The 24,248-nt window shown below is 38.3% G+C and overlaps 2 protein-coding genes across 2 annotated transcripts in view; both read left to right on the top strand.

The window, feature by feature from the left end:
* Positions 1–229: 229 nt before the first annotated feature.
* LOC120523984 lies at positions 230–2,916 on the top strand. The gene is given in 3 exon segments (XM_039745790.1): positions 230–778; positions 781–1,694; positions 2,124–2,916. Coding segments are annotated over 3 exon segments (2,256 nt in total).
* Positions 2,917–23,739: 20,823 nt separating this feature from the next.
* LOC120523915 overlaps positions 23,740–24,248 on the top strand; it is a 32,256-nt gene continuing 31,747 nt past the window's right edge. The window contains exons 1-2 of the mRNA XM_039745661.1: positions 23,740–23,807; positions 23,863–24,140. Of these exons, the coding sequence (XP_039601595.1) occupies positions 23,740–23,807; positions 23,863–24,140 (346 nt within the window). The remainder of the gene's footprint in view (positions 23,808–23,862; positions 24,141–24,248) is intronic.

Here is a 24,248-nt window from a genome sequence, read left to right as displayed (position 1 = left end):
CACATCAGCATTCCCAAAACTTTAAAGATCACATACGTTCCTATAATAGTGCCTTAGCCTTTGCCTCGATGAGGGCACAAGTTGACAAGGTACCTGGACGTGGACCATATTGCTACAAAATACATGGTCAAATCTATCACAAGACGTCAAGTTTACATCCAACAAATGGTCAGCCACGAAAATTTGCCCAAATTTATATACTTGACTCGGACGCGCATTGCGCCAACGAATGGGTATGTTGGAAAACTCTGGCTGTCTTCCTTCCCTAATGAATGATTTGGCCTCATTGCTACATGAAATCAATCCGTATGTAGCAGCGTACAGAATGATGCGAGATTTCGAAAGTGAAAAAACTCAGTCAGCTGCAATTGCCGGGAGAGTTCCTCAGGACGTTCACATGTGGATTCATCAAGATACAGCAAACGAAGTAGCGATTGTCTTCAAGACCCGTGATGGTGAACCACCATTCGAACAAGACATATGTGTTCATCCGAAAGACGGACACATGCATAACATTTCTATCCTCAGTCAACATGCTGATCCAATGACATACCCACTTTTATTCCCTTACGGGGATAGAGGATGGGTAAAGGACACTCCACTACAAGGTCATGGGAAACGTAAACACATAACTCACTTACAATACTATTCATATAGACTTGCAACTCGAGATGATTTTCACCCAATACTAAGTGCCGGAAAGCTCTTTCAGCAATATTCCGTAGATGCGTACGTAAAAATCGAAGGAAATAGACTGCAGTACTATCAGATACATCCAATCAGATACAATTACGAAGTGACCTATACTCAGGTCTAATGGACCACCTTAACTACCTCACAGCGAACGAGGGCGTAAAGCCTGGTACTATATGCATACTGCCATCAACTTTTCAAGGAAGCCCCAGAGCTCAACAACAAAATTTCCAGGATGCCATGGCTATTGTGCGGAAGTTTGGGAAACCAGATATCTTCCTGACGTTCACGTGCAATTCTCAATGGACAGAGATACAGCGTAATCTCAAGAATGGCGAACAGGCACATGATCGGCTAGACCTAGTAGCCAGAGTATTTCAGCTAAAATTGAAAGGGTTAATGCGAGACTTATTGGTAAACAAAGTACTTGGATGTGCAGTAGCCCATGTATATGTCATTGAATTTCAGAAACGTGGTTTACCACATTGTGATTTAGTCCTCATCCTTGCTAATGATGACAAGCCAAAAACTGCTGATGTCATAGATAACATCGTTTGTGCTGAAATACCTGACCCACATTCCAATCCCAGGTTATACCAAATAGTAAAAAACAACATGGTCCATGGCCCATGTGGGATAGACTTCAATATGGAAAGTCCATGCATGAATGAGAATCATGAATGCACTAAAGGATACCCAAAGGATTTCTCAGTTGCAATTCGTGACAATGTCAGTGGATATCCAATTTACCGACGCCGTCAAGATGGCACAAATATGAATGTTGGTAATTACCAAATAGACAACCGATGGATTGTTCCGTGTAATAAGTACTTATTGTTGAAATACAATGCACATATTAATGTTGAAATATCCTCCACTATAAAGAGTGTAAAGTACCTCTTCAAATATGTGTATAAGGGCCACGATCGTGCTACATTAACGTTTAAGAACACAACAAATGATTATTGTTGGGACAAACCATCGATGTTCATTGACAGCAGGTATATTAGTGCTCCAGAAGCGATATGGAGAAACAGAGAACAAAAAATGCATGACCAATCACATTCAATCATTCATATCACAGTTCACCTACCTAATCAGTAACGTGTGGTATTCGAAGAAGGAAAGGAAATGGACGCATGGGCTAGAGCAAGTGCCAGAAATACAACACTAACATCATGGTTTCAGTTAAACAAAACTATTCCTGCTGCACGTGATTACCTTTACCAAGACATACCAAGTCATTATGTATTTAACTCCAAATCGACAACGTGGACTCCAAGACAAAAAGGACATGCAACTCTCATCAGCTGAATGTACGCTGTCAGCCCTTCCGATACAGAAAGGTATTGCCTTAGACTCCTTCTACTCTATGTATGAGGGGCAGAATCATTTGACGCCATTAAATCCGTTAACGGTGTTCTCTGTAGCACCTTCAAAGAAGCAGCGCAGAAGCGCAACCTTCCACGAGATGACACAGAGTGGCAACGATGTTTGCAAGAGGCGACTCTTTTGCAAATGCCACATCAATTGAGACAATTATTTGCCATCATTTGTGCATTATGCAACCCGACGGACCCACCAAAACTGTGGGATTTGCACAAGGAAGCAATGATTGAAGATTTCATGCGAAGTTATGACCGGGAAGACAGCGAAAATAGAGCAATTAATCAAATTGAACAAGTGCTACGATTACACAATAAAAGTTGCGTAGACATGGGACTTCCACAACCCTCAGTAGTTGAACAGCAAGTTTTATTCAATCTAGAAGAAGAAATGCCTATAGGTAACGACCTGTACAACCAGCTAAATGAACAACAACGCGATGCCTTTCATCACATTAAGTTCGCAGTTGACAATGTAGAAGCCACTCAGCAATGTTTCTTCTTAGATGGACCTGGAGGAAGTGGAAAATCCTTTACATATAACGCCCTAATTCACACATTCCACGCCGAAGGTGTCAAATACAAATCTGTCGCATTGACTGGAATAGCAGCTGAACTATTACCTGATGGTAGAACTGTTCACTCCACATTTGGAGCTCCATTGAAGCTCACGGAAGATTCCACGTCAAGTGTTACAGCCACTTCTTATAAAGGAAAAGAGCTGATAGATACCCAAGTCATAATATGGGACGAATGCACCATGGCTTCTACGCATCTCCTCCATTTAGTTGATAGGTTGTTTATGAGACCTCATGAACAACGCAGACTTTCCCTTTGACGGCAAAGTCATGGTATTAGGTGGCCACTTCTGCCAAGCACTACCCGTTGTCAAACAAGGTGACAAGACTTCTATCGTAAGCATGTGTCTGAAAACAAGCCCACTATGGAGGCATTTCAAAACATTACGGCTACACACAAACATGCGTGCAGATGTTTCTCAGGAAGAATTCGCAAATTGGATACTCCAGCTTGGCCATGGGTCCCTACTAAATACAGACAATCTTGGTGATGACGTCGTTCACATCCCTGCTGAATGTATTGCTGACGGAGATCTCATTGATGCAGTCTTTGGTACAAGCATTCAGCTTCACCAAGTCGAAGCTATAAGCCAAAGAGCAATACTTGCGCCTAAAAATAAGGACACTATGATTTTGAATGATCTTATTATTCAGAGATTAGAAGGTGTACAGAAAACCTATCTCAGTGTTGATGAGATTAAGGTTACACATGATGGGGATGACATAAGCTATCCTGTAGAATTCCTACACTCATTATGTCCATCAGGTTTACCACCACATTCACTAACTCTGAAGGTAGGTGCACCAGTGATGCTACTACGAAACCTAGATACGAAACAAGGCCTATGCAATGGCACTAGACTCATTATAAAAAAATGCATAACCACATACTTGAAGCAAACATAATCACTGGTAAACACTCTGGTAAACACGTCTTCATCCCCAGGATAGGTCTCGATACTATGGATGACTCTGACCTGCCTTTTGACATGCACAGAAGGCAATTCCCACTCCGATTGGCATACGCTATTACAATAAATAAAGCGCAGGGTCAAACACTAGATACCCCCTCAACAAGCACAGCACATCCTCAATGGTATCATCCTCCTCTTCCTTACAACCTTTTACACAACGTATATGATTCTCATTAGTCTGCGTCCCACACTTCGTGAATCATGGGTTTTGTTTTGAAATTTTGTTTCCCATGCAAAAATCAAATGTGGTGCGATGAAGGACCCAGTTCACGACTGGCAGCCGTGTTTAAACAGGGAGTCCTTCAACTGTGGTCATCCAACGCGCAGCGTAGCGCGCGCCAAGTTGCTAATATATAAATACACTACTTCCTCACCCAGTCTCATCAGTATCACAATACCTGATGTTGAGTTTCACCCCAGAATGTCAAAAGGAGGGCCAGAGAAGGCAACTCAAAAGGTAACACAGGAAATTACAATACTTGGTGCTGGTTGTACTAGTTAGGAACTCAGTCAATAGATGTTGTGATAAGCCGCTATATAGAAGCCCGACCCGACACAGACTGACAATGGATGCACGTGTACAAACCAAAGAAAAGATTTTATTTTTCTTCTTCACCACGTGGGAAACATCTTCCCCGTTTCCCACAGGCATAACACAGTCCCACAAGCACGCAAAACAGAAAGCACAACTAAAGATTCTTCCTCCACTCCTCCCAGGCAGCTTCATCCTCCTCCTCCCGACTCTGCCACCTAGAATAATGGCTGCAGGCTCCTCTTATAGCACCTCCAGAAGTGCTCCAGGTGCTCGTTGACCTACTTCAGGCTGCACTTCCGGGTGTGGCTGCATCATAGCCAACACAGGCTCAGGAAGCTGTGCAGCTCCCCCTGGCGGTGGCCACGGAGCCCAACAAGGATGAGCTCCGGTGTTCCAAAATTGTGACCCTGATGCAACCCAGGGGGGGTTGCCACCAAGTGTTCCGGGGGAAGTAGTGTGCATCCCATGGCTGCTCCCCCGGATCCAGTGTCAAAGGGGTGTCCCGGCCGGGCATGGGCCTGGGCCATCCACCACAATGTAATAAAAAGACAAACAAAACAAATATTTTGAAAAACCAAATGAAAAGTAAGCACTATTTTATTTGATGTCTTAGTTTTTGAAAAAAGACTGCCAATAGTCACATCTTTAGAAATAACTGTACAAAACAACAGACTGAAAAGTAATGCTGTTAAAAACTTTTAATGAGCTAGTGACAGAAAGGTTAATTGCAAATTATGAGAATTTTGCCACTGTGGAAATCTTACCGCTAATCTGCTTGATTAGGACCACATAAAAGTGAATTGTGAAATCTGATTAATCCGACAGCAAGCAATGATGTAGACGAAGTCCACCTTAGCTGAAATCTTCCAAAATTAAAAACATGACTGGTGTCCCAGGACACTAGGGCTATTAATCCCAATGACCATACACACTGTACACAATCTAAACTAATGCAGACACATGAAAAGAAAATGCTTGGCCCAAGATCCTCTTACCATTCACTGAAAAAATACTGTTCTGGGTTTACTTGGCTGTGTTCTGTCAACAATTTATACAAAACCAAGTTGTGTAAATTGTAAATAAAAGTATTTAGTATTATCTCCTTAAGTGACTTATACTCAATATAGTCAAGTTAGATAAAATCCATTTCATTATTTTCAACAAACTAAACTAACACAACCTCAACAATGTTTTATTTTACTGGATTTAATGTGCAAATTAAATGGACTTACATAAAAGATACATCACAGCATTTTGTCTTTACTTAGCTGCAGATAGCAATACTAATGAATTACATCTTGTGTAATAAATATTCAAATTATAGCAACACACAATTTAATAAGTGTATAGTCATTCAGTTATTGCCACAAGTTGTATTTTGGCTGATTGCATTTTTCATGCTATCTTAAAATTAATTAAATTGCTCTTTTGGAAACAAAGAAAAATATGTTTTTCTAGTGTAGGATGGGCACCATGTATTAAATAAAGTCTCATTAATAGACTTCTATAACCCCACAAAACCCACGGCATTTGGAAAAAAAATCAATTTACTAAGTCTTTTAACGTTCTTTCCAAGTATACAAAGGTGTGTGGATCCCTCAGAATGTGTTGTCAACAAAAGGGGCGGTTCTTTGACACAAAATATCACACTTTATGCAAATAGGGATAGTTATATACATAGAACTTGACTATTTTAGATTAAATCACCTTAATTTTACTGTGTATAGGGAAACTTGGAATGCCATGTTTTGAGGAGTAGAAAAGTATTCAGTCTGAGTAAGATTAACATAAAATTAGTGAGTAATGACAATAGTCCCTGAGATAGGTTATGCTTCTATTGAAAGAAGATAGTCTTGATTGTGATGTTTTAACATATATTAATTGTATTAACATGACAGCTAATGCATATAAGTCAATGTAACTAGAAAAAGGTATGTAATACCAGAAAACATTATTATTTTAAGTTAAAGTAACTTAAATTCTGTACATAAAGTTAACATCCCCAATGTTACAATGGAATAAGCCCTTCTTGCCATTTCGTTGTATCTATTTTGCGAACTGGGCTTGTATACTTTTGGTTACATTAGTTCCCCATTGTCTTGAAACAACCTCCCTATTATATCTTGAGGAATGAGAGACTGGAAAGGCATCCCATGAGAGTGTGTAATGGTAATAATTACTCAACTTGTGTTTAATTGGTATTAATTCTCAAAACATTATTATAACATCCAAACAACATGTGTATTTATTTAGAATGTACAAAAGGGATAAATACAGTATGATCCAGCATGGCAATTATTTTACCAAGTAAGGTCTTAGTATACTTAGCTGGGAGTTTGGGCTTCTTAATAAGCACACAGTAAGTGACCATCACTTCATTGGTTTTATTTAACAGGGTTGCAAATTTGACAGAATGGTGGCTCTGAGGCTAGGGATCTGCACTGGCAATCGGAAGGTTGCTGGTTCGAATCCTGTAAACGCCAAAAGTATCTCTACTTTGTTGGGTCCTTGAGCAAGGCCCTTAACCTGCAATAGCTCCGTCCTGGGTGTGACATTAATCTGCATCCAGCCCTGCATGCAGGCCCTCCAAAGAAAACCTGGGGGTTGGTGGGAGAATTGGCACTCCAGCCACCATAAAAAACCTCACACTGGTTCCATTCCATCTGAACTAGTGTAGTGCTGAGGTGTCACCCATTGCATGGCTGCACTCGGGTCCTAACCTGGGATCCTGAGTTGGTTTGTCATGTGGTGAGTGCAGCAATGCGCTGTATCAGCGCATACTCTGAAACTCTTTCTGTTGCAAGTTTAAACATTTGATGTTTATGAATGAGTGCAAAGTCAGCAGTCAACAAGTGAATTATGTGAGGTTTAGAAGCTGAATACTGCCAGGATGATTATTAGCCGTTAATTCAAATTTAAAGCCACTACTCATAACAGCATCTTCTCTGGAGAAATGTTTACATTTTTTATTAGAATTCCTCTCATTGCTTGTGCATCTGCATAAATATTAGTCATAGTGTACATTATACAAAAAAGCTAATTATTTGTTATTACTGATAAACAGGTAATCACTGTTTTTATCATTTATTTTGCAGTATGTAAAAGTGGATATCTACTGCCTGACTCCACCAAGAACCTGCATTTGATCGCCGCTCTAGTCTATGTTTAGGTGAGCTTTCTAAAATTCACATATGATTTTTTTCATCCCATTGCTGGTGGTATATTCCTGTAATCCTGTAGTGTAAACACTAGTAAAAACAAAAAAAAAACTTATATTAGCTACTGTGATGTTCCATTCTTAGGGACATATAATAGTGCAATGATTTGTGACTAGCAGTTTCAAAAGACCTAACTTCAGTTCCTAGCTCAGTCATTGTCTATTTACTTCACAGGTTCTCCATGTTCACTTTGAGTTTTCACTGGGCATTCTGGTTAACACTGACTATAGACAAGTATTCAGTTGAATTTTATGATGATGTTTATGATGTACAGTATCTGAGTATGAGTGTTTGTGCTCATAAGTGTGTCTTGTGATGAACTCACATCCTGCCTAGTGCAAAAAATCTACCAGAGCAGACTTCATATATCCACAAACCTGTATTACACAAAGTCAAGTCAAGTCTAGTGGCTTTCTTGTCATTCCATCCGTATACAGTATAGCAGCATACAGTGGCATGGAATAATATTCCCCAGAACCACAGTGCAACATATACATAAACAAAGGACAAGTGCAAGACAGGTAAACAATATACTATAAATAAATGAAAACACAGCGACGGACGCTGAGCAGACTCCTGTCAATCATGGAGAATCCACTGCATCCACTGAGACAGAGGAGCAGCTTCAGCGACAGACTGCTGTCACTGTCCTGCTCCACTGACAGACTGAGGAGATTGTTCCTCCCCCATACTGTGCAACTCTTCAATTCCACCCGGGGGGGGGTAAACATTAACATTATATATTAAGATTATAGAATGTTACACCTGCCTCGCACTCTCCACCATGCATTTTTAAACTTGCACTGCATTTTTATCACTCTTTAATTAATATTGTTTTTATCAGTATGCTGCTGCTGGAGTATGTGAATTTCCCCTTGGGGATTAATGAAGTATCTACCTACCTACCTACCTACCTGCCTGCCTACCCGCCTGCCTGCCTGCCTGCCTACCTACCTACCTATAAGTGTAACAAATGTATTGCATATAAGTAATCTACCAGTAGCAGATCTGGGGGGGGGCGGGGATTGTTTGTACAGAGTTCAGAGTCTGGACTCCAAGGGGTAGAAGCTGTTGTAATGCCTGGCAAAATTGGTTTGGATGCTACAGAACCTTCTGTTACATGGAAGTGGGACAAAGGGACTGTGGGAGGGGTGAGAGTAGTCCTTCACAATGCTATAGGCTTTGTGGATGCATTGCTTTATAAAGATGTCATTAATGGATGGCAACGATGATGCAATGATCTTTTCTGTTGTCTGCATCTTACGGTCAGGGACACTGTGGTTCCCAAGCCACACACTGATACAACTGGTCAGAACACTTTCTAAAGTGTCCCTGCAGAATGTGGTGAGGACGGAGGGAGGTAGGCTTGCCTTCTTCGGCCACCTAAGGGAGTGATGACACTGCTGTACCTTCTTGGCCTTCTTGGTGGTGTTAATTGACCAAGCAAAGTCAACTGCCACTGCAGATTCTTCAATGTGTAGTAAAGCAAAGACAAAAAGGAGGTCCCTGAAATCAACAATCATCTCTTTTGGCTTGTCCACTTTAAGAGTCAGAATGTTGTACTTGCAACAGTCCGCCAATCTTCCTGTCTCCAGTTTTGTGGGGGCACCAATGCTCAGTGTGATGGTACTGGAGTACAGGAAGTCCAGGATACATCTACACAAGGAACTGTTGTGGCTTAGTAAACTCAATTTCCTTATGAGATTCTGAGGGATGATGGTGTTGAAAGCTGAACTGAAGTCAATGAAAAGCATTCTAGATGTGTGAATATATGCAGAATTTTCTGTTTAATCAATATCTAAAAATATTAATCTTGCATGGTGTTTGATGAGATTTAACACTAATGAATATACTATGTAATGCATCTTAAAATTAAGTAGTTACAAATTTCAAAAATGTTTTACTGCACATGCTAGACCAACCAATATAGTACAAAGGGCATATATTCATTATGCAGTATTTCAATGGTGGTGTTCTTTCAATCTTTAATATAATCAAGATTATATCTTTCCAATTGTCATAATTAATAAACAATTATAATTTCTGTAGCCTAAATATGATTCATAGTTTAATAAGAAAACTATGGAAGAGTATTCTGAAGTTCACACTAAAAAGGAAAGTATATAATATAATGAAATTCAGTGCATGCAGTAATTTATAGTCTAGACTTTTCTAATGTATAGCATCATGTGCATAATGTTGGTTTATAAAAAAAATGTAAAATAGATAGCACTGATAGTGAGCTATGTTTTAAGTCAGAAAAATTGAAAAACTACAGGCTATTATTTTATTAATCAAAGGTGTTAGAATTATTAAACTTCTTGTCTCTAGCATTTGGCACAGTGTCCTCTGACATAAATCATATGTTTAGCTATTAGCAGTGAAAGCTGTGCAGGTACTTAATCCAGGTCTCCAAAATTCAATTCAATTAAATAGAGAATCAGGTACTTGAGGACAATGGTGGAAATTAAAGGGAAGTTTACATAAGGCTCAATCCAGGAATTACTTCATCCTACAAAGGGTCAGGGTAATCTATAACAAACACCGAAATAATGATGTTGAAGAAGAAAACTTAACAACTTTTACAAAATATCAGAAAAAAATATTGCTAACCATTTTATCACCATCCTGCTCTAAAGAGTTTGCATATAATTTGTAATTAGTTTGAAGAAATCTTGGAGCATGCCACTATGTAGAAATCACATAATCACATACTGTAAATCCAATTTTGTTTAAGGTTAAATATTTCTTACTGCAGTTGCTTTTGTGGTCTGTTTACTGTCATTATTATACTTGAACAGCTGCCTGTAATAAATGTTAACCTTTATGAGAGGAAAACACATTTGCCAGAATATCTTGCAGGTCCAAATAAATGACTGGCTAGACTGGTATTGTAACACAGAGGATTGATATAAGAAAGGGCAAAGCAGGCTCTTTTTTCTTAGGAGACTACAATTCTTTAATATGAGTAGTGACATCCTTGACATCTTCTACAACTCTGTGATGGTCTGGGTGATTTTCTACTCTGTGATGTGCTGGGCCAGTAACATCCCTTCAAGGGAGGCCCACCGAATCAACAAGCTAATTAAAAAGGGGATGCTAAGTTATAGGGCACATTCTGGACTCCCTGGAGGTTGTAGCAAAAGAGAGAATTAAACTGAAAACTGAGTGCCATTATGAACAATGCTACACATCATCTCTGACATACTATGCTGAGTACCTTCAGCCAATGAATTATTAAAAAGGTGTGTCAAGAAATTCTACTTCACACCAACAGCAATACACCTGCATAATATCTCACTGTGACTGTAACTACCAAGTGAGGACTTTTCTTTCTTTTACATTTTCTTTCTTATTAATGTTGTGTGTTCAGATCTATCTATCTATCTATCTATCTATCTATCTATCTATCTATCTATCTATCTATCTATCTATCTATCTGTCTGTCTGTCTGTCTGTCTGTCTGTCTGTCTGTCTGTACACTTAATGGAGTTCAGAATGCCATTGCTCTCCAAGCCAGTTATAGCAGCATAGACCAATAGCATAAGCAATCCACGGCTATTTTCTACCAAATGGGATTCTTTTTTTGAAAATTAACAAAATCTTTGACGTGAATATGTTATTCACCAGACCTAGCTTGTCAATCTGAGGTCGCCTAACTCTTATAAAATAAAAGGTGAGATTCATAAATCTCCCACATGCTACTATATACTAAAATTTGTATATAGTACATCCAGGCAGTTTCTACAATTGTGACTCTCTCTTTCATTTACCTCGGTCACTATATTTCACAATAGAACTTTTGCCCTTTTCCTGTTTAAATTAGCCACTGTTGGGATATTAGTCTCATCTGTTTCGGGAGATGGACGTCTCAGATGGAATTCTGTTAGCAGCAGTGTTATTTTTCCTTTTTTTTTCATCCCAAGGTATCCTGTATATACTCAACCTGAGGGGCTTCAATTACAGCATATGCAAGCATATAGAATCATGACTGGCAGAAAAAAGGCTCAGAAAGAGTGCCATGCATCACTGATTTCAGTTTCCACCTCTTTGTACTTAGTGAGTATCTCAGTTTCTTTCCACATGATGTTTCCTTTATAAGGAATGACAATATCAATCTGAAATTATGTCTTCTATTTATTGTTAAGGGGATTTGCTGAAATATTCTTATCTAATTATTTTCAACAACTATGTGGTGCTGGTATTGTTGAGCATTTTTGGGTTAGTCCTGTTAATATTTGTTGGGCACTTTTACCCAAAGGTGTTTCCACAATAAAGATTAAAAAAATGTTCTTTAAGAATGAGAAACAATTAAACAGAACTTTATTAATGACTTTATTTTGTTTAATTGTCTTTAAAAATGCAAGAAATACAAATAATTTTAACACCACTTTCTTTGAGAAATAAATCAGGATTACTAATTTTAGAAAATGTTTTATTGTATTACAATAAAAACATATAATTTTTCTGGTTTTGGATTTTTTTTACCTTAATCATTTGTTTCAACAACCCTTAAGCCCACTTTGCTATAATAAGCAATGCTATTATTGGAGTCCTTTGAAGATAATTAGTTTTTCAGTAGGCTGTGTATTTTTAAATGTAAGTTGCATAAAGTAAAATACTTCTATAGCTTTCTGAAGGGAGAGCACACATTCAGAACTGATCTAGGTAGTTGTTAAAACCTTTTATCATATCTAGAACACTTGCAAATTACTATATACACAGTACAATCAGAAAAATGTCTACTATAACGTGCAAGGACATTGCAAAATTTGGTACAATACATGCAGAATTTATTGTCTTAATTACTGAATATGAATGACACATTGGAACAGTGGTAGTGCTGCTACCTCACAATAGGGAGTCCAGGGTTTACATTGCAGGTCTTCCGTTCATTGAGTTTGCATGATCCCCCCATGTCTGTGATGGTTTCCTCCAGGTGTTCTAAAGGCGTGCAGGTTAGGTGGATTGGCGAAACTAAATTTGCCCTGATGTGCATGTGTTTGCTCTGTGATATTTATACTTTGTGCCCTTTGCTTGCTTGGATGGACTCATGCTCAGAATGAAGGAAAATGGATATGTGTTGTTAAAACCTTATGCAATAGTTATTAAGATGGCAGTTTTTTGTTGCTGTGATTTTTATTGACAAGGTAATTTGCACGATCTGTGATCAAATTAGCAATTTCAATACGTAGTAAATTTCTTACACTATAGTAATAATTTAAGGTTATTTAAGGTTGCTTTTTGGTTTTCCCTAAACTCTATTAAATTAGCGGAGTATTTGTCATGAACATGTATATTATTGATGTGCAGTCATGGGTGGGATGATTGCACAATTGTTACTGCTAATGCTTCATAGTTTCAGAGAATCAGTTTTTGATTACTGACATACATACTGCATATTTGGAATTTTACAATTCTCCCCTTGCTTGTGTGGATTTTCTTCCAGCATGGGAAAAAATATTTAAGTAGGGCAAATCAGGCAAATCTCCCCTATATTTTTTTTTAGTTTTTTGGCTAGCACTGACTTTTGTATATGCCTAATTTCCTGCCAAGAAAAATTATAGCTCCTATTGGCTTTTTAAATGGTAAAATCATGTCATAAAATGTTTGGATGTAATTAATCATCATCAACAGTCTGTTAATACACTCTGTTACCTTATGCCTTTTATCTCATAGAGTTCTTTCTTTTATCCTTCCTGTAGGGTTGTACAGTATAAGTGTGGTGATTGTGTTTAGATGATCTTTGTTTTGATCTTTGACACAAGCTATAAAACTTTACCACTTTATGGTTTCTGTCATTTTAAGTGAAAAATGCTTCAAGCGAAATGAATTCAGTGGTTCTTTTTATCAGTTGCATCACTGTATTAAGGTTAAGTGTGGTACTGCCAGCCATCTCCCAGCAGATGGCACTGTTTTACAAAAATTGAATAGGTAGGTATCTTGCTTTAATAATGCAATATTAAATGTTTATAACAGATTCAACTTACACATCATAATCCAAATTTACTAATTTTCTGTGAAATTGTCAAAGCAATTTGTTGTGTAGAAAATGTTTTATTTTTGGAGCATGTGAATTTTGTTTGTACCTGGCACCATTAGCCTGTTTCTAGGTTGCTCAGGTAGTAGGGCTGAACGATTACTTGATTTCACATTGAAACTGCAGTGCAATTGCAAATGGCTGCGATTTAACATATTTTATGCAGAGTACCTGACTAATAGGGCGGTTAGATAAAACATTTCTATTTAAATGTAATTTGAATTTATTTTAAAAAAGGTCTTATTCAAAGATAAAAGCTGACATTCGATTGTAAAAAATGGTTCTTTAATTTCAACCCCACTAATTTTGGCACCATGTTAATCAAGACACGCTATGGAAAGCTACAGTATTTTGCAGATCTGTTTTTGCACTTCACTTCCACAATTGGCCTTTTCAGAATTATGAATGGCTAACCTGCTTTCTTCATTAGTAAAACATACAGCTAGACATCTTCAGAACATTTCTTTTTCTTCCCCACTGTTGTACTTTTTGATCCACAAGCCAAACCTGTCGCCATGGGGTGGCCTCAGGGCATGTGCCAATCCAACAGACCATTAGGACTATCCATTAATAATTTTTTTTTTATAAGGAAAAATTACTGTTTCAATTAAAATATACATACTGTACATTTTTGTAGATCCACAATGAACAGAATAGGTGATTTTTAATTTTCATTGATAGTTGCCCTTCTAGTGAGTATGATCACATATCATGCCCAGACTGGTTAATCAGCGTGGATAGTAACTTCGCATTACTTTCGGCAGGAGGTTGTGCGTATGTCCAAAATCACTAATATGGACCATTAATAATTACAAAGCATAGCACATCAATTTAAAAAATATATAGATATTGCAAAATGCTGGGCATTGCCCCCGCTCCTTAATTACATTACTATCTACCTGATATTTCACTGGAAGGTCCTCACATTGCCAACAGAATCCAGCTGTGAAACAGTATTAGCAAAGGCACCAAACAGAGTTAACTTAATAACATATGCCAAGTTCATAGATGTTGCATCTTTTGGTGGGAATAGTGATGACATACTGTACATCCACTGACTGTATTATTAATTAACTATTTTATTAAATTCTATAACACATGAAAAAGGTCTTAATCTCTTACACTGCAGCCTTCATTAGAACTTGTCTCCTATGTCTAACAAACTATCATCAGATGGTTAACATGTCTTACTTAAGTCTGTCCAGGATACTACACCTCCCTCTTACTAGGCTATGACGTTCTTTAGATTTCTTCCAATGAAATTACACTAGCTAAAGCTATCAATACACACAAAAAATGTGCCCCCTGCCATAAACACAAACCTCACATCATTCTATGTAAACAATTAAACTACCCGTATATTATTCCTCTTTTCTATTATTCTTGGCTCTTTCCAGCAATCACACGTTTAACTAACAAAATCTTTGAGTCAAACAGGAGGATGTCTTTTCTTAGCATTGGCACTAGACTCCACTGGCCTCTTTACTTGGTTAAATTCTCTTTATGTCAGTAGAGAATTCAGAACTATTTATTTCTTTCTTGGAATTTATGTCAGTGTTCATGTTTGGAGCATTTGCTACAAATCTTGCTTTTATTTGATCAACATGTTTCTCAGAGACAAACCGTGACCTAAAGCCGCAGTATAGGAAACGGGGCCAGTACAGTTTCCAATAACAGTCTGAATCCATTTAGGTCCGTAACTATATTTTCTAACCCATACTTCATCCCCTTCACACATCTCAATGTCCTGCCCTGATCAACAGTTTAGCTCTGCTTCTATTGTTTCTTTTCAATTTTCCCTTTTAAACTAGGCACCAGAAGATCAAATGTAGTCTTTAACCTTCATGATAATTAACATTTCAGTAGGAGATAACCCTGTAGATGTGTGAGGTGTGATCCTGTAGTTGAACAAAAATCTGAACAATCTTGTCTCTATTGCATCCATCCATCATCCAAACCACTATATCCTAACTACAGGGTCATGGGGGTCTGCTGGAGCCAATCCCAGGGTGCATGGCTGGAAACAAACCCCGGGCAAACCCCCACAGGGCACACACCAAGCACAATTTAGGATCGCCAATGCACCTAACCTGCATGTCTGGACTGTGGGAGTAAACTGGAGCACCTGGAGGAAACCCACGCAGACATGGGGAGAACATGCAAACTCCACACAGGGAGGACCCAAGAAGTGAACCCAGGTTTCCTTACTGCGAGGCAGCAGCACTACCCACTGCGCCACCGCGTGTCTCTATTGCATCTCTTTTCAATTTCTTCATTCCCTCTTTCGAAGTCTGTACTGCTCTCTCAGCAAGGCCATTTGATGAAGGTAAAAATTGCAGAAGTGACATTGCATATTTCACTTACTTTCATAAATTTAGCAAATTCTGGACTAGTAAAAGATGTTCCATCATCTGAAACAAGCATTTCAGGAATTCCATGTAAACTAAACTTTGCCTTAGCTTTCCAGCAGTTGCTTATGATGTAGCTGAATTCATTTAGTACACATCTATCCATTTAGAATGGGCATCAACAATTACTAAAAACATTTTCCCCAAGGAAGAACCTGCATAATCTATGTGAATTCCTACCCAGGGTTAGGATGTATTAATGCTTTTGACAATGACTTTCCCTGTTTCTGACACTTCACACAATTTCACTTCTTTTTAAACATCTTGATCCATCCCTAGCCATCAGATATACGATATAACCAATCCTTTCATTATTGACATACTGGCAATTGTCTGATGCAATTGTTTCAACAATAAATTATGACCTGGAGGTGGGACAACCACTGTTCCTCCTCACAATATACATCTATTACACATGCTTAAAGCTACTCTCCTAGGGTAGTATGGAGTTAAATTTGGTTCTGTGATTCCTGGTCAACATTTATAAATATATTCCCGCACTTGTGCTAAAGTCACATCTTTTGAAGTCCACTGTTTCCCCTGTTCCACTTGCAGTGGAGCATTCTACAAAAAATCAGCAGTTAACACCTTCTCTGCATTTTCACTGTTCCTCTCTGTCTTTGGCAAAGGCAATTTATCCAATGCATCTGCATTAGCATGACTTTTTCCAGGTCTATACGTGATTTTATATACATATGCCCTTAGCAAAATAGACCATCTCTAGATTATGGGCAAAACCATCTGTGGTACGGATTTCTTTTTATTAAACAATGTTGCCAGAGGTTTATGATTAGTATTGACTGTAAAAACACATCCACACAAATATTTATGGAGTCTTTGGATTCCAATAATCACAGCAAAACCATCTATGTCTAATTGGGAATATCTTCTTTCAGCCTGTGGCAGCATACATGACATAAATTCTACCAGTTTCTCACTACCATCTTCCATTTTATGTCACAATACAGCTCCTACCCCACAGGCAGAAAGATCGCATGAAAGAACTAGCTCCTTATCAGTTCAGTAATGGACCAACACATTGGCTGATCTCAGCAAGTCCTTGGACTCTTCAAATGCTTCCAATTGTGCTCTTCCCCAGGACCAGGGCACACTTTCCTTGACAATACATGCAGTGGAGCTAATAAAGTGACCAAATTTGGTAACAACCTATTATAGTAATTGAGTAATCCCAAATATGCTTTTAACTCATTAATATCTTAGGAGAGGGACCTTCCATGATTGCCGTTACCTCATTCTCCACAGGGTGCAAGCCCCTGACATCTACAACATGCCCTAAGTATTGCACTTCGAAAAAACAGGAATGAACATTTATTTCATTTAAGGCATAACCCAGTCTCTTCTAACCTTTTCAGCACTTCCTGTAAATTTTGTAAGTGTTCCTCTTCAGTGGTACCTGTTACCAAGATGTCATCCAGGTATACAACTACAAGTGGCATGTCTTGAAATAAGTTGTACATAAGTCTTTGGAATACGGCAGAAGTGGAGGAAATTCGAAAAGGTAAATAATTATAGGTAAACATTCCCTTATGTGTGTTTATGGTCAGAAATTTCTATGGTTCATCTGCTGTAATTTGCTGATAAGCATGACTCAAATCCAGTTTGGTAAATTTCTCACTCCCAGCCAACACTGCAAACAAGTCATCAACACTGAGAACTGGATATTGTTCTAGTGAAGCAACTTGGTTCACAGTCAATTTGTAGTCTTCACATAATCGAACTGTGCCATTTGATTTTAATATGGGAACAATGGGAGCAGCCCACTCAGAATATTTCACAAATGTAATAATTTCCTCTCTTTACAGTCTTTTAATTTCCTCCTCTATTTTAGAATGAATGGCATACAGCACTGACATGGGTCTAAATCTAGCTATAGCTGTGGCTGCCAAAAAAACTATTGTACCCGACTCCTTCTTAAAGAGGTTAGCATGCCTTGAAAGCACTTGCTGCAAAGTCATTGCACCAATATGCATATTTTTAATTTCTCTCCGGTTCAGCTTAATCTCCTGAAGCCACCTTCTGCCTAATAAATTAAGTGCTGCTCCTTCCACAATCAATAGAGTTAAGTCTCTTTGCTGCTGCTGCTACCTGACATTTACTTCAGCCACCCTCAATATTCTTATTAACTCTCTGGCATAAGTTTTCAGCACAATGTCTGTCTTTTGCAATGGAGGGCTCACAATGTTTTGCTTACATAACTTTTTAAATTTTAACTTACTCATTATAGTGACACTACTACCAGTATCAATCATAAATCGAGTAGGTTTGACTGCAATGTTCATTTCCACTTCAAATGGTTTCACTCCTTTTATGTCATTACTTTTAAAATGGTACAGGGAAAATGCTTGCTCCATTTGCTCTTCATCTTTTGTTTTTTTGTTTAATGTATGTGCGTGGTGCTGTTTAGAACTCTCACCAGCTCACTTTTTCTTACTTCTGCAGGATTTTGCTATATTTCCTACTATTCCACATGCATGGTACTTCTCAAGTTTAAACTTACATTCCTGTGACATATGCTTTCTCCCATTAAATCTATAATATTCTTCAGTTTGGTGGTGTGTTTTTTGGGCTCTGTGTGTATTTTTATGTTTTAGTTCCTGGTTTGTACACAATGGTATGCCATAGTCTGGCAGCTTCCCTTGCAAATCCTGTGCATTCTTATTTGTGGTTTGTACAGCAATCACTATTTTCAATACATTCTCAAAAGTTACGTTTGCTTTTGATAAGAACTGTCCTTGAATTCTGTCATCATTGGTTCCACAAACTAGTCAGTCTTGTGACATTTGCTGCAGAGTGTCACCATAATTACAATCTTGAGCTAACATCCTTAACTCCATAACATATTCCGCCACCATTTCAGTAGGCTTCCTCGTGTGAGTGTCGAATTTAAATCTTTGTATTTCACTCTGTATGGGGTTAAAGTAATCTTTTAAAAGGTTCACTTTTTCAACATGAGACTTTTCGCCTGGCTTAACAGACCTCAAGAAGTCTCTCATTAAGCTGTATGTTTGTGCTCCCACAACACTGATGAGAATTGCTCTTTTTCTGTCCCCTCCTACAATCTCGTCTGCCACAAAAAACTGTTATAGGATTTCTCAGTATTCTTCCAATGCTTGCACTTTAACATCAAAAGCTGTCAAATTTCCTATTGTACCCATTCTTTCTTCCTTGCTTTCTTTGTCTCCTTCAATATTAAAATAAAATGCACACACCTACCACACTACTTGGATGCTTTCTTCTTCATTGTTATTTTTTTTTTTTAAAAAAGGGCCTAGCCACTACTGCGGCCATCTACGCCAAGGTTGTTCCAAAGTCTACCACCACCATCAAACCTTCTGTATCTCATCCTCGTCACCAATATTTACATTGCATCTTCTGGTGGGAATAGCAATGATACACACCCTCTGACTATATTATTAATTAACTATATTATTAAATCTAATAACATGTGAGCAAGGTTTTAATCTCTTACACTGCACATCTTCATTACAACTTCCTGCCTCCTATGGCTAACAAACTACCACCCATTCCCAGGTTAACCCTGTATCAGATTAACACCCCCTACTAATATGAACCAGAGCTACAGATGGTTAACATGGCTTAGTTAACTCTATCCAGGATACTACAGTAGATGGTCTGGGCATGGTCAATCCTAACCAAGACGTACCGAGGGAGCTCCATTTCGGCAGGTTTTTACTTTGATCTCTTTCTAATAATAATAATAATAATAATAATACATTTTATTTAATTGTAGGCACCTTTCCAAACACTCAAGGACACCGAACAAATGACAAAACACAGATTATAAACAAAAGTAAAATACAAAAGTTAAAATCAGACAGAGCAATTGTAATCAAAGAGAAAAAGCAGTCTTAAACAAATGAGTTTTAAGTTTAGATTTGAAAAGTGAAAATGATTCAATATTTCTAAGCTCAGGTGGTAGTGAGTTCCAAAGCTGGGGAGCAGAGCAACTGAATGCTCTGCTCCCAATGGTGGTAAGATGGATGAAGGGGGCAGTCAAGTGGATGGAGGAAGAGGACCTAAGGGTACGGGAGGGAATATCAACATGGAGGAGGTCAGACAGATATGGAGGGGCAAGGTTGTGGATAGCCTTAAAAGTTAGTAGTAGAATTTTGAATTGAATTTGGAACTGAACTGGAAGCCAATGAAGCTGCTGTAAAACAGGAGTGATATGGTGAATAGAGGGGGTTCTAGTAATGAGGCGGGCAGCTGAATTCTGGACCAGTTTAAGCGTATAAAGAGGTTTGTCAGAAAGACCAAAAAAAAGGGAATTGCAATAATCCAGACAAGAAGTGACAAGGCTATGAGCAAGGAAAGCAGTGGTGTGGGGAGTGAGGGAGGGGCAAATACAAATAATGTTATGCAAGTGAAAATATGCAGACCGGGAGATGTTATTGATGTGGGACTGAAAGAATAAAGTACTGTCAAGGATGACACCCGGACTCTTAACCTGTGCGGAAGGGGAGACAGAGGAATTATCAATAACAAATGAAAAGTGATCAGTTTTGGATAATGTTGATTTTGTACCAATGAGGAGAACCTCAGTTTTGTCACTATTTAATTTAAGAAAATTTGAAGAAAACCAGGATATGATTTCTGCTATGCAATCAGTAAGTGAGGAGGGTGGAAAGGAAGCAGTAGGTTTGCTAGTGAGATAGAGCTGGGTGTCATCAGCATAACAGTGGAAGCTAATATTATATTTACGAAAGATATTGCCAAGGGGAAGGAGGTAAATAATGAAAAAGAGGGGCCCCAGGACAGAGCTCTGGGGCACACCTGAGGTAACAGCGGTGGGTTGGGATGTGAAAGTTTTAAGCTGTGCTTATCTGTATCTGGGTGCATGTTGCGCACTGTTTTATCTCTTTTTCCTTATATTCATGTGCTGTCTGGCATGGTGATGCACTATTCTGATGTCCAGAATATTATTAATGCAGTGTGTTTATTTACTGGTTTTTATTATTATTTTGGAGGCATCAGTTTAATGCTGTTCTTGAGTTAACTCGGTTCAGTGGTGTCTGATTGAGAGTTCTTCTATGATGATGTGAGCTTCTCTGCTGCTTAAAGTGGCACCAACTTATTGTTACAACTAATCTCTTTAAATTTGCCCATGATTGATTAATGCACCAGTATCTCTGCTGTTCATTTATTTTAAAATCAGTGCTTTGTTTAAAAATAAAAGTGCAAAAGGATTAACTATATTTAAAATTAGAAATGCATATTGACTATAGTACCCATTTATAGAAATACAAAAGGGTGACAGATCTGCCACAAGTATACTCGGGTTGATTGATTAACCTTTTTCAGAAACTATGCAGATCTCTTCATGTTTCTGGCCTCCTGGAAAGAAAGTGAAACAGGGGTTCTTATCTCTACAGGAGACACCTGGTGGGGCACAGTTACCAATTAGTCAGTAGTGCAAAGAACAGAACAATGGTGTCTAAGTGATATGGTAAAAGATAGACAAATAAGAATGCTGGGTAACACCTTGAGAATGCCAGAAGAAAGACACCCTAGGACTGCACTGAAATGTATTCCACTAGGAGGAAAATGAAAAAAAGGACGACCAAGGATGACATGGAAAAGTACAGTAATAAATGACCTGAAGGATATGGGCTTGACCTGGGGTGAGGCAACTATCATGGCAATTGTCCGGGACCAATGGAGAGTAGATTTTACTGCCCATTGCCCCACTGTGCGCAGGAGAAACTAATTAAGTTAATTATTTAACTGATATTTTATCATCACTAGTGCTGGTTGCTCCCTCTTGTGAGGTCCACTAGGGACTGTCTCCTTTGGCCAAGCCCCAATGCCACTGCCACCACTCCAGACTTTCGAGACTGCTTCCATGTAGCTCCATACGCTCTTATTTCTTGTATCTACTGTCATCACATTCACACCACTCACTTATGGTCTGAGGTAACGTTATCTGCACTTATTTTTCCAAACTCTGTGATCTAATCAAAGCCAGGATTCTTCCCAAGATTGCTGGTGGACACATGCCCAGGCCAATGGTTTCAGCACATGAGCAGGTCTAGTAAGCCCTGCCCTTTATATACTTGATCATCTCTCTCTTTTTCTCTCTCTCTCTCTGTCTCTCCCTCTCCCGTTCACTCTTACTCACACATCCCCAATACATGGCTTTTCAGAATGGTCTTCAGATGGAGTCTCTCTACCAGGTCTGTGTGAAACCACCAGATTTTCATGTCGAAAGCATCAATATTTGTAATTAAAGTATATTTTTAGTACATTTCATGCTGATTCTATTGTTAAGAGTTACAATTATTTCCATTTATAGTCAGTTTCATTTAAAAAAAAAAAACTACGCCACTCAGTTTCACAAAAATCTTTTTTTAATCTGTTACATTCAGTAATCATACTGTGTTATGGATTCTTGCAGGTGAACTGTATTTTAATTCTACATATTCTGGTCTAGAGCTACTATAGTTATATATTCACTACCAATGTTAACTCGTACCTCAAGGGACCTGAATTCATTTCCCAGCCTGGTCACTGTCTGCCTGGAGTTTGCATGTTCTTTCTCTCTTTGCAAAGATTTTCTCTGGACACTTAAGTTTTTTTTCCCAAAACATTGATGTTAATTATTAACACAGACTTGCCTAGGTATGACTGTGCATGTGTGTGTGCTTTTCTTGCACAATGAAAACAAAATGCGCTCGGCACAGATAACCCAAAAATCTTTAATGAATGTGTAATGGTAAATTCAGAAAATGGAATGACAAGATGGTCAAAAAAGAAATATTTAAGTTTGAAATTTGTGAGTTAAAATGGCAGATTAATAAAAAAACCTTGTCTACTTTTAAATCTTAAAAAACTGTATATTTAATAATATGAAGGAGTAAAATTAGATGACACTATACAATATTGAGTGGGATGATATAGCAGTGGTTAGTGCTGCTGCTTCACAGTTTCAGCATCCTGGAATTAACTACAATGTCCATTTCCTCTGTGTGCAGTGTGCATTCCACTCACATCCCCAAAGCCAGGGTGGTTTGATTAACTGGCAACTCTAAATTGGACCCAGTGTATGTGAGAGTGTAAGCCCTGCAGTGGACTGTTGCCCTGTAAAGACGTGGCCTCTGTCTTGTGCTCAAAGCTCACAACCCAGAATCTAATTAATAGGGTTTGAGAATGTTAGGTGGCGTAAGATCTTGAAGTGCATCAACAATTAATGCACCTACAAGAATGGTGATCTTCTGCACTAAACTGAGACATCATAGCACTCAAGGATGACAGATTGTTCTCTCAGTTTTAAAGTACTGAGTGATTCTGCTGATCACCTAAGAAGATCGCAAAAGCTGGCGATAACAGATCAAAACAGATAAGGCTGAAATACAAAAGCACTCATTTATGCAAAATATTTCTGAATTGTCCTTTGTATGACAATAAAGTAGATTTTAGGAAAAGTCATATTAAATAATATTACTAGATATTTATTGCATGTAGTCATCCAAGTTAAATAAAATATATGTGTCTACCCCAAGGTAAGGGCTATGGATTAATGTGGTTTGTAACAAACTGTACTTTTGAAAATTGCTATTGTTCACTTGACTTGTTAATGAATTTGTCTTTTACCTTTTTAGTTATTCTTAATTGGGCGATATTAAATAAAAAGAAATATTTAAATGTAAATATATGGAAAACAGTTTATTCTGCTACATATCTTCAACATACTGCTAATGCTGCAAACTTTCATAGATTTTGCCCTAAAAATGCAAAACTTAAAAACCTTTTACACATTAAAGAAAAACAAATTCTCGAAACATTGCATCATTAAAATTGGAAAAATAAGGGGGAAAGCTCTGTCTACAAATGACTCGCCTCAACTGATTGCCATAGCAACTGGTTGCCATGGGTGATGAGACACCAGCAGCTCCCCATCGCAGCATCTCCGTGCGAATCACCGGATCGTGGAAGCAGTGAGAGAAAGTAAAACGAGAAAAGAACAGAGAGAAGCTGGAGAAAGACGACAAGAGAGAACCGAGGAGCAACAGGAGCGTGTTGTGGGGTGGAGGAGACGGGAGGGAGGGGGCAATATATTAAGCAACAAGCAAGCTGTGACAATCGGAGTGGAAGACTGCAGACCAAAATTAAAATAATAAGCACAAGTGGAAAAGTATTCTTCGTACTTTCTCTACTTGAACAATTTGTGCATTTCATTTTTTCGAGGAGACCAACGTCTTTGCTGCTTTTCAAGCTCAAGCAGATTGTTTTTCTATTGTTTTATCTTCCCTACTGTTTACAGACAACAGGTAAGCTTTGAAGCTTTGTGCCTTTTCTTGCGAATGCGGACTACCAAATTCTGAAAAGATAATGTTTTTGTGCAATCGAGGGGCATTCGTAAACACTTATATGTGCAA

The sequence above is a fragment of the Polypterus senegalus genome, chromosome 1 (assembly GCF_016835505.1).
Source record: "Polypterus senegalus isolate Bchr_013 chromosome 1, ASM1683550v1, whole genome shotgun sequence".
Classification (NCBI taxonomy): Eukaryota; Metazoa; Chordata; class Cladistia; order Polypteriformes; family Polypteridae; genus Polypterus; species Polypterus senegalus.
The sequence above is the reverse complement of the archived record's forward strand: the minus strand, read 5'-3'. Positions and strand labels throughout refer to the sequence as shown.